The 16,191-nt window shown below is 42.0% G+C and overlaps 2 protein-coding genes across 3 annotated transcripts; one reads left to right on the forward strand and one right to left on the reverse strand.

Moving 5' to 3' along the window:
- The first annotated feature begins 384 nt into the window (after positions 1–384).
- dnmt1 (DNA (cytosine-5-)-methyltransferase 1) lies at positions 385–12,609 on the forward strand. Of its 2 annotated transcripts, none has more exons than XM_037978493.1 (34): positions 385–501; positions 2,298–2,334; positions 3,149–3,256; positions 3,353–3,605; positions 3,707–3,779; positions 3,869–3,956; positions 4,035–4,075; positions 4,154–4,208; positions 4,297–4,380; positions 4,464–4,573; positions 4,923–5,041; positions 5,134–5,226; positions 5,320–5,471; positions 5,650–5,837; positions 6,819–6,999; positions 7,075–7,172; positions 7,267–7,414; positions 7,500–7,615; positions 7,688–7,889; positions 7,965–8,098; positions 8,208–8,387; positions 8,813–9,037; positions 9,127–9,319; positions 9,605–9,695; positions 9,781–9,909; positions 9,989–10,271; positions 10,365–10,506; positions 10,584–10,750; positions 10,865–11,042; positions 11,290–11,485; positions 11,573–11,736; positions 11,947–12,063; positions 12,155–12,248; positions 12,331–12,609. In XM_037978493.1, the coding sequence occupies exons 3-34, from the start codon at positions 3,233–3,235 to the stop codon at positions 12,366–12,368; spliced, it is 4,356 nt and encodes a 1,451-aa protein (XP_037834421.1). In that variant the 5' UTR covers positions 385–501; positions 2,298–2,334; positions 3,149–3,232; the 3' UTR covers positions 12,369–12,609.
- Positions 12,610–13,043: 434 nt separating this feature from the next.
- On the reverse strand, positions 13,044–15,827 carry eif3g (eukaryotic translation initiation factor 3, subunit G). The gene is made up of 10 exons (XM_017429301.3): positions 15,715–15,827; positions 15,579–15,625; positions 14,953–15,041; positions 14,629–14,688; positions 14,418–14,522; positions 13,991–14,186; positions 13,776–13,886; positions 13,529–13,665; positions 13,228–13,334; positions 13,044–13,148 (listed from the first exon to the last, which is right to left on the reverse strand). Exons 1-10 carry the CDS (start codon positions 15,735–15,737, stop codon positions 13,133–13,135), a joined length of 891 nt encoding a protein of 296 aa, XP_017284790.1. The 5' UTR covers positions 15,738–15,827; the 3' UTR covers positions 13,044–13,132.
- Between the last annotated feature and the right edge of the window lie 364 nt (positions 15,828–16,191).

Genomic DNA, 16,191 nt, shown 5'->3' on the forward strand with positions numbered 1-16,191 from the left:
ATTGTGCCGAGAAGTATTCGAAAAACAATGTTAAATCTAAACATGCTCTGACAAGGTCAGAGAAACACTAGCTTCAACATGAAAGCCTGAAATTGTGTGTGCAATTTCTGTGTGGGCATTAATCATGGCTCTCTTACCTAATAAAATTATTCAGTTGCTTGAAGGCTATAGCAAGACGGGGCAACAATAGGAAGCTGGGCAGAGAAACGGGAGGATGAAACGGGGGTGTGGTGACATAAGCTGTCTGTTTGGAACAAAGTTAGTCAGAGTGAAGCATTACAAAAGGCCCCCTGGAGGCATTTATGGGTGATCGGGGGAAATTTGGGCTAGGGGGAGAGGCTGCCCTATCCTGGCCTTGGGAGAGTTGGTCTGTTTCCTGTCAGACATCCAGAATTCCTGGGTGGGAACGCTGGCTGAAGAAGTCCCAGGAGGCTCCGCTGTTGGGAAGTCTGCCAAGCCCTTCCAGCACTCTGCAGAAATTTGCACTGGATTCAGAAACCTGTAAGTGAGGTTACATGCACAAACCATTTAACACATAACAGAAAAACTCTGCAAACTCATCATATAAAAAAGAAGAATTTTCATATAAAACTAAATGTCAGCAGATTCCATTTCCAGAAAAGACCTGACACAGGACCTGAGACATGCAGCGTCCTTCGGTTGATCATGTCTGCTAAATTTTCAGCTAATAGCTCTTTGGGGATTCACCGTATCAGTGCAAAACTACTATTTTGTAGCTGTTTGTGTCTATCAATCTGTTATCAAATGTACTTTTTATAAATTTGACTAAAGAAATAGAAGGAAATTGTCTTTATAACAGACCATTAAAACAAAGAGTCTAAATATTCACATTGAAATTCAACCAGGTGTGCAAACACATACCATGAGCCTTATACTGATGCGACGAGCTTTTATTAATCAGTGTATGAATAAAAGTGTTTCATTTTGCCATGAAATCTGGGGGTTTCCATGTTGTTGTGCTAATTGCGTGAAGTGTTTTGGAAATAAAAGGGCTGTTTTCAAAATTGTATCTAAGCAATCGTAAAAACAAAACAAAAATCTGTAATGACACACTGCCACCTAGTGGTAACGAAGCAAATAGCCGGCCCTATTTGAAGGACGTTTTCGCCAAATAATTTTAAACAGTATAAAGAAAATCCAAATACTGTTCAAACTATAAACTACTTTTATGTGTAGGTGCACATAAGAATATGGCAGACAGCTAACATTACCTAGCTAGAATCTGAATCTTACATTAAATTAAACGCGTTACTTGGTTTCTCACAGCTGTCACCTCCACAAAACAACTAAGCTGCTCATATTTAAACAGTTTAATATATAAGATAGTTGTATTTAAATGAACAGAGGTTTGACATGTTAATTGTAGAGACGATTTGCAGCTATACCTAATTAAAAAAAACATTCATATTGCTTCCGCCTGGTCAGTGGACTTCAACAAGTGTGAAACTAAAGGGGTGGATCCAGTCAGCTGTTTATTCTCACAAAACGTATAAATGTGAAACTATAACAAACTCATAGCTTTAATTGTGCATATAAATTGAATATATAACGTGAGATTGCGTTTGATAACAGCAATCGTATATTTAGAATGGAATTTGCGATTTTTTATCACAGACGATGTTTCACCCGCGGATGTCGGAAGTGGTACAGTCCACAACACCCGGGTTTCCGCGCGAAAAGACGGCCTGCGCGCCCGAACTGCTTGTAGCATCCCCTTCAAGAAGCATCACAGCCCTGCCAGTCACCGTGTATCCGTGCTGTGGTGAATGACGGCGGCCTACAGCGGTCTTTTAGCAGTTTTTAAAAGCAGTTTTTGTCGCTCGTGTCCTACGCTTTTAAGTAGCTGTTTGAGATGCCATCCAGAACGTCCCAGTCTCTGCCAGACGACGTCAGGAAAAGGTTAGTAATGCTAATATTGTCATAATGAGCCCGAACAGCACCGTTCAGAATGTCTTACTTAAAATGCGCTGCACGGCTTTCCTTTGCTGGAGTGGACACGACCACAAGTTCACCTTGTTTTCGAACTAGCAGCTACAGCTAGCGTTAGCTTGTTGCCACTTATTAATTTGCTTCCAAATCACCATTTACTTGCTAACGTCGTTAGCCTGACATTCGATGGAGCGAGTGTGGGAGATTTGCCGCCACTCAGGAAGTTTCCTACGGCTCTGGTTGCCGCTGGCTCTGACAGTAAATGCTCTGCTACGGTTTAGCAATCGATCAATGTGCTCCTCGCAGGCTTGACGTCTCTATAAGCCCGCTGTGTGTTTTGTTTATAGGTTGGAGAAGCTGGATGAGGATGGATCTTCAGAGGAGGTGAGTGGAGTTTGCACATGACTGTCGGTGAAAACCTGCTGCTACTCAGCTGCTCAAAAACCGCAGGAAATAAAAGCCAACCATCTACTAACATTGCAAGTTCACCATACAGGCAATGTATAAGAAACTTAACATGTTCATTAGCAGGTTAAAAATCAGTGTAAAAGAGGCAGGAACTAATCAGGATTCTCTGTTATCACACCTGGTTATTTTTCTGATTGAAAATATAACAGAAACTAAATAAAAGGCCTAATATTCCTCAAAGCAATGCATGTTGCTCACCGTGTGGACAGAGTTGTAGCCTTTTTGGTTATGTCTTGTAAACTGATATGTGCCATCTCACATAATAATGCAAGATGGCACTCAAGGTATGGGTTGAGAACGACTCTCAGCTACTACCACACCAAATTTTAGCTCAGTATTTGTAAAATTGACTGAGTTATGGGTGTTGTTATTTTGGTAGAGCCGATTGATTAGCTGCTGCAGCCATGATCCAACCAGTGGTTACTTTCTGGGGTTTTTTTTAAAGTTCATCCAGTGGCTCATGATGTTAGATACTAATGCAACAGACAAAATTAATTTATTTTTTATTTAGTATAGTTATATGTCAAAACATTTTCAGGGATTAACTGACGTTTTATAGTAATCTAATTAATTTTACTGCACTGGTGTCTGTCAACAAGACACTGTAGTGAATCCATGTATTTTAAATTAATTGTATTTTTGTATCAACCTCTGAGGGTAAATTTTATTTTAGTTTTTTTAAGTTTGAGCTGTTATGTTGCTTAACTAAAACTCTCACGTTTCATTGTAGGACCAAGTGAAGGAGAAGCTGAAGTTGGTGCAGGACTTCCTGCATGATGATGCTCAGGACCAGCTGACCACCCTTGAAGAAAAAATGAAAAAGTCGGAGATCTCAAAGGTTAGCGAGTCTTATCTGTGCAGTTATTAACCCCCAGCACTCAGCGTCTAGTAGAATCTCCTGCGACACGTCTTGTATCCTTTGTACTTTCTTTAGGAGGTGTACATCTCTAAAGTGAAAGCCTTGCTGGGTAAAGAACTTCATCTGGAAAATGGCTCTCATGTTGATGGTGCGGAGCAGAACGGAAAGGCAAACGGCTTCACTAACGGCTCCCATAAAGACAAAGAGGATGAGGATGGCGATGTTGCCATGGACACGCAGGAAGAGGAAGCGGCAGCAGCAGTCAAGTCACCACCTGCTTCCAGAGGGAAGGGTGGGCGCAGAAGCAAGGGAAGCACGGACACAAAGAGTGAGTCTGACACTTGACTTGTGTTTAGCAAACATGAGCTGTTTTTTAATGTTCTTTAAGGAATCAGTGGGTTACAGTGGGTTTCTTTTTGCTTTTTTTAGAGTCGCCAGCCAGTTCCAGGGTCACAAGAAACAATGGGAAGCAGCCAACCATCTTGGCAATGTTCTCCAAAGTGTAAGTATTAGTTTTACTGTCTGCACCATATCAAAAAAATAATTAATAAAAATAAAGCAAATGGCTGTAATCTGAAATCTGCTTTGCAGTCAAAAACGCAAGTCTGATGAGTTGAATGAAGAAGCCGTCAACGGAACAGATGAACTGAAGAAAGAAGACGACGACGACAAGGACGAGGTGACATTTTATCTGTCAGATTTGTGTAAATATCTTTATGGGGTATGGAAGATTAATAACATTAAGCATTTGTTGCAGTCTCGTGAGGAGAAGCGCCTCAAAGTGGATTCAGATGAAAAGTAAGTAATTAGCCCTTGGAAAACCGATGATCTTTGAGTGGATGCACTTTTTTACAACTGCTTGTTCTTTTTCTACAGACCTGCTCCTGAGGAGTTAAAGACTGAAACCGTTAAGCCCGTGTCTACTGCAAAGGTGATGAAGGGGTTCATTCAGCATATCTGTTAACATTTATGCTGACATGAGTGAGTCAGTGGTTGTTTTTTGTTTTTTCTTCCGGCAGACTCCACCCCCAAAATGTCCAGACTGCAGACAGTACTTGGATGACTCCGACCTGAAGTTCTTTCAAGGAGATCCTGATAATGCGGTGAGACTTCCACTATTATAAGTAGTACTGTTTCGAGTCGCTACACATCTTCTTCTTTTTTAAATTATTCTTTGCATATTTAGCTTGACGAGCCAGAGATGTTGACAGATGAGCGTCTGTCTCTGTTTGACTCAAACGAGGACGGATTCGAAAGCTACGACAATCTGCCACAGCACAGGATCACAAACTTCAGGTGCGTTATCTGTTGGTGTTTGGGTGACTCTTGACTTTGATTGATGGAGCAGACTTGTTCCTTCTGCAACTCCAATTCTGAACAAGTTCGATAAAATGGAAATAAAAACCGAATGCAATAATTGTCTAAACTCATATTTTACTCAGCATGGAACATTGATAAAATATCAAGTGTTTAAGCTAAGAAATTGTTCCTTTTTTTTTTTTAAGAAGTTGAAGAAGATTTTGAAGATGCTCCCGTTTCTTAGTTTCAACATTTCAAATGTTTACTGTGAATAAAAAATGGATTTTTTCGACTTTCAAATCCTTGCATTGTTTTGAGGCTAGCAGTGTTTTCTTGCGTCTTGCAGTGTGTATGACAAGCATGGCCATCTTTGTCCGTTTGACAACGGGCTGATTGAGAAGAACGTGGAGCTTTACTTCAGCTGCGTCGTTAAACCCATTTATGATGACAACCCGTGCTTGGAGGGTACGGCAACTTTCATGCCAAAACAAACTTCATGATGCTTGTATGTCACCTTTTTTTTCACTTCAAGGTTTATTTGTTTTTTATCTGTTTAGGTGGCGTTTTTGCCAAAAAGCTCGGCCCAATCAACGCCTGGTGGATCACTGGTTTTGATGGAGGAGAAAAGGCTTTAATTGGTTTCACAACATGTAAGCTCTGCACAAATTTAATTCTACTCTAGTTGTTTTCTTTTCATTTTTTTATATGCGGCATTCTGATATTGTCTACTCTTCTTCATCCAGCTTTTGCCGACTACATCTTGATGCAGCCCAGTGAGGAGTACGCTCCCATCTTTGCACTGATGCAGGAGAAAATCTACATGAGCAAGATCGTGGTGGAGTTCCTCCAGAAAAATCCTGACGCCTCGTATGAGGACCTTCTCAACAAGATTGAGGTGTTTATTGTCATGTTGTTTGCATGAAAAAATAGTGTCTGCTTTCTTCTAGAAGTCATTTGCTGTAACTTTTGAGGAAATTGTTTGCGGCGGCTTTGATTCTGTGAAGAGATGAACCGGTTCAAGGCGGTTTCCGTACTGCAGCCCGGTGCTAATGAACTCTTCTTGCTGCCCACAGACAACTGTCCCTCCTGCAGGACTGAACTTCAACTGCTTCACTGAAGACACGCTGCTGCGTCACGCCCAGTTTGTGGTGGAGCAGGTGGAGAGTTACGACGAGGCCGGTGACTCGGATGAGCAGCCGATCATCGTCACTCCCTGCATGAGGGATCTGATCAAACTCGCAGGAGTCACCCTGGGGAAAAGGTACGGCCAGACAGAACTTATCATTAAACATTATGAGCGAGAAGTCAAATCTTTGGTTCCAGAGCCTTAAAGGGAATAAAATCACCAGCTACTTTATTATTTAAGTGCCTTTGCTTTAGTTTGTGAGTTTGTTTTATTTATTGAATTTATCAAGTATATTTTTTACTTTCATCATTTATACTCCTGTCTCCTTGATGTCTAACATGCCTTTAACATTTCCTAACGCAGCATGCTGCTGTACTGGTAGGTCGGACTTGATGTAATTTCATCCTTAGCTTGTCTGTTGGTGTGTTAGTGTGAAGCATTTCCGAACTTCTAGGCAAAATGGCCACTGTACCAATGTCCATACTACAATATTATTTAAAGCATTTTAATATGCTTTGGCCTTACATTGCAGTTTATCGTGCTGGCTTTGTTCAAATCTGGTGATTTCCAACATTGGGGAGTGTGACTCGGTGCTCGTAGTGGATCCAAACACAAGCCCATTTAGTAGCTTGTGGTGAATTTGTAGACTAGTCTGGTAGATTTAGAAATAATTTTGGAGTGAAATTAATAATGCCAGTGTCACAAAAAAATAAGAAGACTGCTCAAATGAGCAAAATTCCTGTTTTCTTTGTTCCAGTACTTGTTAAAATTTATAACTTTAACACAAAAGCATCAAACATTGGGCTTTATCTGTACAAGTGAAAATGTAAGTTACTCTTATTTAGGTCAAATTGATCCTTTGTATTTCTTTTTTTCCTCACTGCAGGCCAGGTTGTTTTCCTATTTTTTAGGAAGAACCTTTTTGCCTGTTACTTTATCGCAAATTGCATTCTTCATCCTGACTGCTTTGTGTGCTTGTCACGTTGCATGGCCTTGACGCTGTGGTGTGTTGACGGCCAGCGGCTTCACGATGCCATCGCTCCATGTCTGATCGGGTTCATTTGTCCCGAGCAAAGGGAGTCTCCCGTCTGAAAACAAACTTTATTCTGTTGACAGGCGAGCTGCCAGAAGACAAGCTATCCGTCACCCGACTAAGATAGAGAAGGACAGTAAGGGACCGACGAAGGCAACCACGACACAGCTGGTCTATCAGATCTTTGATGCCTTCTTTGCTGATCAGATAGAACAGATTGACAAAGAGGCTGGACTCAAAAGACAGCGCTGCGGAGTGTGTGAAGTGAGTAAATTATCAAACACCTTCTGTCTAAATGACTGTCGGACTTGTTTTTACTTACTGATGCTGAATGTCTAGGTCTGCCAATCTCCTGATTGTGGCAAATGTGCAGCCTGCAAAGACATGATCAAGTTTGGAGGAAGCGGCAGAAACAAGCAGGCTTGTAAGCAAAGGAGGTGAGCGTGTCTGCAGTCTTTTTTTTTTTTTAAGATGATTTGATTTCAGACATTTACGTTTTTTTCTAACCAGTAAATACATCCTTGTTTTCAGATGCCCAAACCTTGCTGTGAAGGAGGCTGAAGATGATGAGAATATCGAGGAGGAAGATGTTCAAGAAGAGAAGCCTAAAAAGGTTCTCAATGCCAAGAGGAAGAAGCAGACCCAATCCAAGCTTGCATGGATCGGAGAGTCCATTCAGGTACATCATCTTCTTTTTTGGTGTCTGAGCAGCAGATTTGTTTTCATGTACTTTATATAAGTTTGTATTTATCTCTAATTCTTAGACTGTGGGAAGGAAGCAGTACTATAAGAAGGTCTCTGTGAATGATGAAGTGCTGGAAGTTGGAGACTGTGTCTCAGTTTCATCAGACGATCCATCCATACCGCTGTATTTGGCAAGGTAACAATAACATTATTTCATATCCAGAGGTGAATCCATGTGCATCATGTCTAACAAGGTTTTCTTTCTCAGGATCACTTCACTGTGGGAAGACAACAACGGGAAGATGTTTCATGCCCACTGGTTCCTTCGCGGGATTCACACGGTGCTCGGAGAGTCCTCTGACCCGCTGGAGATCGTCATCGTGGATGACTGTGAGGACATGCTGCTCACTTATGTCCAAGGAAAAGTGAACATCACGTACAAGCCTCCGTCTAACAACTGGTGCATGGAGGCAAGTTTGTCGCTTCACAGACGAGGAAAGCCGGTTTGTTTTGAGCTTTTCTTTTAGTGACGTTTTGTGTTTTAGGGTGGGGTGGATGTTGACGTCAAAGTGATCGAGGACGATGGGAAGAGTTTCTTCTATCAGTTCTGGTATGATCTCGACTTTGCTCGTTTTGAGACTCCCCCTAAGACCTGTCCAACCGAAGAATGCAAGTTCAGGTACGCACCGTTTTATTTTACTGCTTGTGGGCTTTTTTTCTCCCTTTGTGGAAAAGTGTTCGACTCGTGTTCTCGTTTAACTCAAATTTGTTTTATTTTTTTCTTTTAGGTTCTGCGGCAGCTGTGCTCGTACTAAAGAGAGAGAGGATCAGGAATTACCTCAACCATTTGAACCCCTGGACAACGAAGATGGCGACACCAAAGTGTTTTATACTTCGGCCTGCTTCAGGGGGCAACAGTTCAGGGTGGGAGACAGTGTCTACATGCCCCCTGGTGCTTTTCATTTCAGGTGAGAGAAAGTTTCTCTGAGACTTATGCAGTGTCAAAAACAGGGCTGTAGTAACAAGGAGTTCGGCTAAATTTAACAAAGTTCTCCAAGTGCTGCACCGAGACTGAAACATCTGGGAATGGCCACATGGTCAGCCTTATGGGGCTTCTAGAAATGTTTGCCAAGTCAAATAATGGTCCAGTTTTTTATTAATTTGGTTAAATTTGCTAAACTTCTAAGTCTCAACCTGTCTTTTATAGTCCAACTACCAAACATTATTCCTTAGCACCTGCTGATAGATCATGTGAGATGCTGAATATGGTGATATAAAACTGTCAAACATGCACGCTAATATTTATTCTTTGTATTTTACTGGGACTTGGATATGAAACGAAGCCCTAAAAGTAAAACAAACCTGAGATTTACTGCTTGTTTTTGGTTGTCAGTGTGAAGCCAGCCAGTCCAGTGAAACGCTCCCACAGGAAGGAGGACGTGGATGAAGATCTGTACCCCGAGTATTACAGGAAGTCATCAGACTACATTAAGGGCTCGAACCTGGATGCTCCGCAGCCATTCCGTATCGGGCGCATCAAGGAGATCTACTGTCTCCGACGGAGCAACGGGAAGCCTGACACCACAGAGGTCAAACTGAGACTCTACAAGTTCTACAGGTACAACGGTTACATTGATTAGTGCTCTAGGATTTTAGCTTCTTAATGTAAAGAGATCTCAGTTGATCAAATCTTGTGCCTTCAACCAGGCCGGAGAACACTCACAAAGGTGTCAAAGCCAGTTACCATACAGACGTCAATCAGCTCTACTGGAGCGATGAAGAAGTGGCCGTCTGCTTGTCGGACGTACTCGGCTGCTGTCAGGTGGAGTATGCAGAGGACCTGAATGAATCCATCCAGGACTACTCCAGTGGTGGACCAGACCGCTTCTATTTCCTGGAGGTACAATCAATGATAAAACTTGTCTGTTGTAACCTTGCAACGGAAATAACCATATGTTGTTTATTAATACAAAACAAATAACTTAAACAGTAACATGTAGTCACCAGAAAATGCTGAGAAATTGTGCTCAGGGCGGCCCCATTCAGAAAAATAAACCCATAAAATGCATTCAGCATGACAGTTTGTTGTCAACATGAGGTTGTTTCAAACTGAATCAACTTTATGTTCTTAGCTTGAATAAAACATCAGTATTTTAAATTTTTTGTGCCCTTTTCTCCCTCGCAGGCATACAATGCCAAATCAAAGAGCTTTGAAGATCCTCCAAATCATGCTCGCTCCTGTGTCCATAAAGGAAAAGGAAAGGGCAAAGGAAAAGGTCAGTTTATAAATTGCTTTATGCAGAAAAGTAATTCTTACGATTGGATCTTGACACTCAAAAATGTGATTGTTGCTCTTATCAGGAAAAGGCAAAGGCAAGGCTGTGCAGGAACCTCAAGACTCTCACATAGAACCACCCAAAGTGTCCAAATATCGCACTCTTGATGTGTTCTCTGGCTGTGGTGGGCTTTCTGAAGGCTTCCACCAGGCGGGTAAATACTTCTTTCATCACAGTATATTTCCAAATGCACAGAAGCAGTTGTTTAAAAGACAACCACCTGTTGTTTTCAGGTATCTCTGAGACTCTCTGGGCTATAGAGATGTGGGAACCTGCAGCCCAGGCCTTCAGGCTCAACAATCCCGGCACCACCGTGTTCACAGAGGACTGTAACGTCTTGCTGAAGTTGGTCATGTCGGGAGAGAAGACCAACTCTCTTGGCCAGAAGCTGCCGCAGAAGGGAGATGTGGAGATGCTGTGCGGCGGACCTCCCTGTCAGGGTTTCAGTGGGATGAACCGCTTCAATTCTCGCACTTATTCCAAATTCAAGAACTCTCTTGTGGTCTCTTATCTGAGGTGGGTGTTTTCTTGCCCCTCAGAGCAGATGTTGGTCATTTTCCTCTTACGGTTTGCGTTCGCTGTTTAAATGGCACGTCTTCTTCCCTGCAGTTACTGTGACTACTACAGACCAAAGTTTTTCCTGCTCGAGAACGTGAGGAACTTTGTTTCATTCAAGAACTCCATGGTCCTGAAGCTGACTTTACGCTGCCTTGTGCGAATGGGTTACCAGTGTACATTTGGAGTCCTGCAGGTGAGCCTGGACCTGGTTTTCTGTGAAACTGTTCTGATGAAGCCCAGATTGCTGAGGTGCTCTGCTTTACCCATCAGGCCGGTCAGTACGGCGTCGCTCAGACCCGCCGCAGGGCCATCGTCCTGGCTGCTGCTCCGGGCGAGAAGCTGCCCCGCTTTCCCGAACCTCTCCACGTGTTCGCGCCCAGAGCTTGCCAGCTGAGCGTCGTGGTGGATGAAAAGAAATACGTCAGTAACGTCACACGGTAATTTCTTCCTCGGCCTACGCAACGCCATTTTAGCGGTTTCCAAAATGTCACCGCCTCGCACAAAATGCATCAGCTTCACTGCAACTGAGTGAATTTTGTGTCCTTCCACAGAGGTAATGGTGGGATCTACAGAACCATCACAGTGAGGGACACCATGTCGGATCTGCCAGAAATTCGCAACGGAGCGGCAGCTTTGGAGATTTCCTACAACGGGGAGCCTCAGTCTTGGTTCCAGAGGCAGATCAGAGGCACACAGTATCAGCCGATCCTGAGAGACCATATCTGCAAGGTGAGCTGCAGTTCTTCACTTATTACAGGCCTGGATTATTCACAAGATTGTGAGATGTTGTGAATAATAATCAGCTATTATTGCATCAAATATTTATCTCTGTATCTGTAAAATTAACAGTTGCAGCCATTTTTGTGTTGGCTAATGTTGATTGGGGTTCAGCTTCAGATTGTTTCCTGACAGTTTCATTAAAATGTGTCCAGTGGTTCACGAGATAAAAAAATTAAAAACCTTGGTTTGTTCTCAGGACATGAGTGCTCTGGTTGAGGCCAGAATGCGTCACATCCCTCTGGCTCCAGGCTCTGACTGGAGAGACCTCCCCAACATCGAGGTTCGGATGAAAGACGGCAACATGACGAAGAAACTGCGCTACACCCATCACGATAAAAAGAATGGACGCAGCGGCACTGGAGCACTCAGAGGTGTCTGCACTTGTGCAGGAGGTACGCACGGCTGCTCTAATTGACGATGGCTGGAAGTGGCAGGGCTACGGGTCGGACACGTGTCTTATGTTTGGTGCATCATTTTAGGGAAGCCGTGCGACTCTGCAGACAGGCAGTTTAACACCCTGATTCCCTGGTGTCTGCCCCACACCGGGAACCGCCACAATCACTGGGCTGGACTGTATGGCAGACTGGAGTGGGACGGCTTCTTCAGCACAACTGTCACCAACCCTGAGCCCATGGGAAAACAGGTACACCAGCTGCTAAAGCTGAAAATGATGAGCTTCTATTTTAGAATCACCATTTAACATCTCACATTCAGCTGTACAATCAGGAGAAATGTTTGGTATTCTTGTTGGCCATAAATAACTTGTTTTAACTGTTTTTTTTTTTTTTTTTACTTAAACAATTTTAACATGGCAGCAATCTTCTGATGATCTGTCTTTCCCTGTGACTTGCAGGGCCGTGTTCTGCACCCCGAGCAGCACAGGGTGGTCAGTGTGAGGGAGTGCGCTCGCTCTCAGGGATTCCCTGACACCTACCGCTTCTTTGGAAACATCCTGGACAAACACAGACAGGTAAAATGTAGCGCATCAAAAACCTTTCGGTGAAACAAGCAGCCTGGCTTTTGATTTATTTCATCAAATATAACTTTATTCCGTTTCTCAGGTTGGAAATGCTGTTCCTCCTCCGCTCTCCAGAGCCATCGGGCTGGAGCTAAAGAAGTGTGTCCTGGAGAGGATGAAGGAAGAGCAAGCAGCAGGTGCTTCATCTTCTTTGTCCGTGTTTCTAAATGAAATTTATCCCTGAAGTGGTTTGATCTAACTGTGTTGTTGTCTCTGCAGAGAACATTAAACAGGAAAAGATGGAAGTCTCTGATTAGACCCTTTCCTGACCCAGCAAGAATCAGTTCTACAAATCCTGATGTTTGAGGGTTTTTTTTTTTTTTTTTTTTTTTATACATTGGCTGTCAGCTGTCACTAAGTGGCCACTGTGTTCCATGAAGTAAACATTCCATGTTGCGTTTTAACTGCTTTTAATCATGGTGTTTAAATGTTTAATGTGGAACAAATTTTATGTAGTTTTATATGTAAAGTTTCAAATAAAGATCTTATGAAATTGTATTTGCAATCTTATTAAACTTGGAAATAGCCTAAATTCAAACATTTAAACTCATGTATTGCAGCATCTCCTACTTGAAAATTAAATATGCAAAGTCAACTGATTACCTAAAATACATTTAGTTGTAGTTTCACAGACAGCTTTTAAAAACTGCAGCACTGCAGATAATCTGGGGTGAAATTATATAGTAAGTCTTTCAAATCTGATCCCATATCAGTTCATTTTACGAAAGGTTTTTCCGAATCAGCAGCTGTAGCTTCAGAGGAAGTCTCCTGCTTCAATCCAGTCTTCTGCACCCTGCATGCCAACACTGAACCCCAAGTTGGCCCCAACCTGCTGATCAGTGAGTGAGGGAGGCTTGGAGAGTACTAAGTATTGTACATGTCATATCAAAACTACCTTTCAGTCGACGACAAAGCCTGAAGAGTCAATAACAGAAATGGTGAATTTATCATCTTTATTTAGGTAACCACATTTTATCACAATAAAATCTGGCATCTTCCTGGAAATATTTTGATGAATTCCTCAGTTGTTTGAGGGTCTGTAAAGAGAAGTAATGATATGTTAGAAAAAGATTAACATATTGGTCACGTAACTGACAACAAAGACGACTAACTTACTTGGCCCATTCAACATTGAGAATAAGATGATCATATCCAAATCCTGACACTCCTGCGATGGCCCTGGCTGCGTCCTCCCGACGGTGGAAACTGATGAAGGCAAATCCCTGCAGGACAAGACAGCGAATGAGACCAAGACCTTTCTGGACATTGTCAACATGTCTACTCTTGAAAGACGGTAAATATTGACACATTTCGTTAAAAGTAGCTGAGAAGGTCATATCAATTAAGTAAAAACTTCACATCACAGCTACACTAGCTTTAATAACTCTCAGCAGGTCTTGGTAAGGTGAGTGCTAACCTTTGACTGTCCCGTGTTCTTGTCCTTCGCCAGATAGATCCTTGAGATAGACCCAAAAGGTCTGAAAAGCTCCTGCAAGTCTGTCTCACGGGTGTCTTCAGACAGGTTGGTCACTCGGATGGTAGCATTGTCATCAGCTGTTAGTATAAAAGGTAAATTATCGCACCTAAGCAATACTCGTAATGCTGCACAGTGAATGAAATAAAAACCAGCCATGCAGATTTGGTGCCTACACAAACACACTCACCTCTGCGGTTAGGCTGCATGGACTCCCCTCTTCGCGTGCCTCCATCTCTCAGGCTCGGAGGAATATACTTCCCCGTCTTGCTTTGTGCAGGTTGTACAGGCTCTGGTTCAGCTAGGAAAAGAAGGGGAAGAGCAAGCAACGTTAATCATTACAGCTTAAGCAAGAAACGAGTACAAACTGTCCAACGGTCTGAATATAGTTGTCGGTGATGATACCGGAGCCAGCAGGCTTGTCCTTGTCTCCAGTGGAAAGCCCAAGCTGCTCAGCCAGCTCCTTCTGCATGGGGCCCAGCGTGTCCTTGTAGGGACAGCGGGTTGTCCAATGGTCGCCCTTGCAAATACGACAGGACACAATCTTCTGCCCTTTAAGTTTATTCATGGGATCCTCATCCTGATCTTGAGCATTCAGGTCCTGAAAAAAAAAAAAACAATTAGATGAGTTACTGAGGCACAATCTACACACAAAAAAAGTCAAATTTAAGACAATCTTGCAGTTGCATGCATTGGATCATATGCTCATTTACAAATAGTAATAAGAATCAACACAACAAGCTTGTTTTTGAGTGATGCAAATTTCTGGAGTTCTTGTGCTAAGTGGATCAACAGAGAAGAAGGGAAGAACAGATGCAGACAACATTCTCACCTCTTTGCTGGAGATGAAAGTCATGAAGACGTCATCGCTGACGGTGGTGGTTGCAACATTAGGGCCTGGGGGGTCGAACTCAGAGTTGCCAAACTTCTTCCAGTTCTGCAACAAGAGCGAAAAACATTACAGGACATCTAACTTTATTTAATGTTGTTTTTTTTTTAAATGAGTCATTGCTGCTTTAACTTAATTCAGTGACAACACAAACCTTTCTTCTGGCAACAGCTTTTGAGGCTTTCCTCGTCTCAATCTTGAAGGTCCGAACAATCTAAACAACAAAGATTTGTAATTTGTAATTCAGAAGACAAACTTGTTTGCTTTTGGAATACACCAAATAACAAAAAGCAGCATTGGATCTGCTATGTTAACAGAAATTTATGACCTAACTACACAAAACAACTTTTTTGCTGTATACATGAATGCTGTAGCACAAAACATTCTCTAAAAGACTGTTTTCGTTCATTAAATCCAGTTATATACCCCACAATTCAACTAACTCCAGTCCTATAACATAACCTTGCAAAATCCATACCTTGAACTTTTTACCATCCTCATCTATTTTATATTCTGTGACTGTTTTTATGTTCCCTTTAATGGTCTCTTTTGGAGATGGTAATGTGCCTGTAAAAACAAAAACTTATTTTAAAAAATGAAAACATCATTGACAACAGCAGGGAAATTCAACTACAAACTTCTGAAAATTATTTAAACATGGTTTGTATTGATTTATCTAATAAATATATAAATGTACATGGTGATTTAATATGTTTATTGTCCACCAGGATATTTCGAGATCTATTATTTTTAAATCTCCTGCTCTAATTTTATCCAGAACATAAGTGACAACTTTTAAATAGTAAAGTTTATCTCAACATAATTATCTTGTTGAAGCAGCTTTCTTCAGTTAGCGGTTTTAACGTGAAGCGCTGCCTACGTCACTATCAGAGGGCCACAGTCCGACTATCAGAACATGTTCTCTTAAAGACACTCGTCTATTTTAGTCATTCTAAACGGTGACACATTAATGAAAAGTTGCTCGTTAACATTAAGAAACTGGTACATTTTAGCGAGGCGTTAGGACCGTTTAACCACGTGGAAGTGGAAGCCGGCCTCCTTCCCCACCAAACTAAGAGCTAGCAAAGCTAAAATGCTGTTTACCTTCATCTACTTCCTCCTCCACCTGGTCAGCCCAGCTGGGCTTGGAGCTGGAAGGTAGACACGCAGGTTCATTATTACAACAGTAAGATGCACTCAACACAAACAGAAATGATCGAAGTTTTCTATCGACACTTACTCGTCGTATTCAATCGACGGCATCCTCTCGGTTAGCCTAGCTTCAGGAGGACCGGGCAGCGCGAAGAAGAAGCAAGCGACGCACTTCCGGGACTTAAACTTCGCAATAAAAGTACGACTTGTGTCAAAATTTTTATTTCAAAATAAGAGTTTTATTTTTAAGCGCTAATTGTCTTCGCTTTTAGTATAAATTGTAGAAATAGTTACACTGTGGTGGTAACTTGGTTTATTAATAATTAATAATGATTATAAATTTTATTTTTTAAAAATCCATGAGCCCTTTATTTGACAGCACCTTACTTTTGTCTTTAAAAATTGTCCAATTAAAAGACAGGGAGAGGGAGGTAGAGATAGGTTTGCTGTGACTGGTGCAAATCAACATTGCTACTTTGAAAAATCTCAACATCACTTCAGTGGTAAAAAGTGGATCTTGTGTTTCTAATCTAAATATAAAAGGACATGTTAGAAAACATAACAT

The sequence above is a fragment of the Kryptolebias marmoratus genome, linkage group LG12 (assembly GCF_001649575.2).
Source record: "Kryptolebias marmoratus isolate JLee-2015 linkage group LG12, ASM164957v2, whole genome shotgun sequence".
NCBI classification, from domain to species: Eukaryota; Metazoa; Chordata; class Actinopteri; order Cyprinodontiformes; family Rivulidae; genus Kryptolebias; species Kryptolebias marmoratus.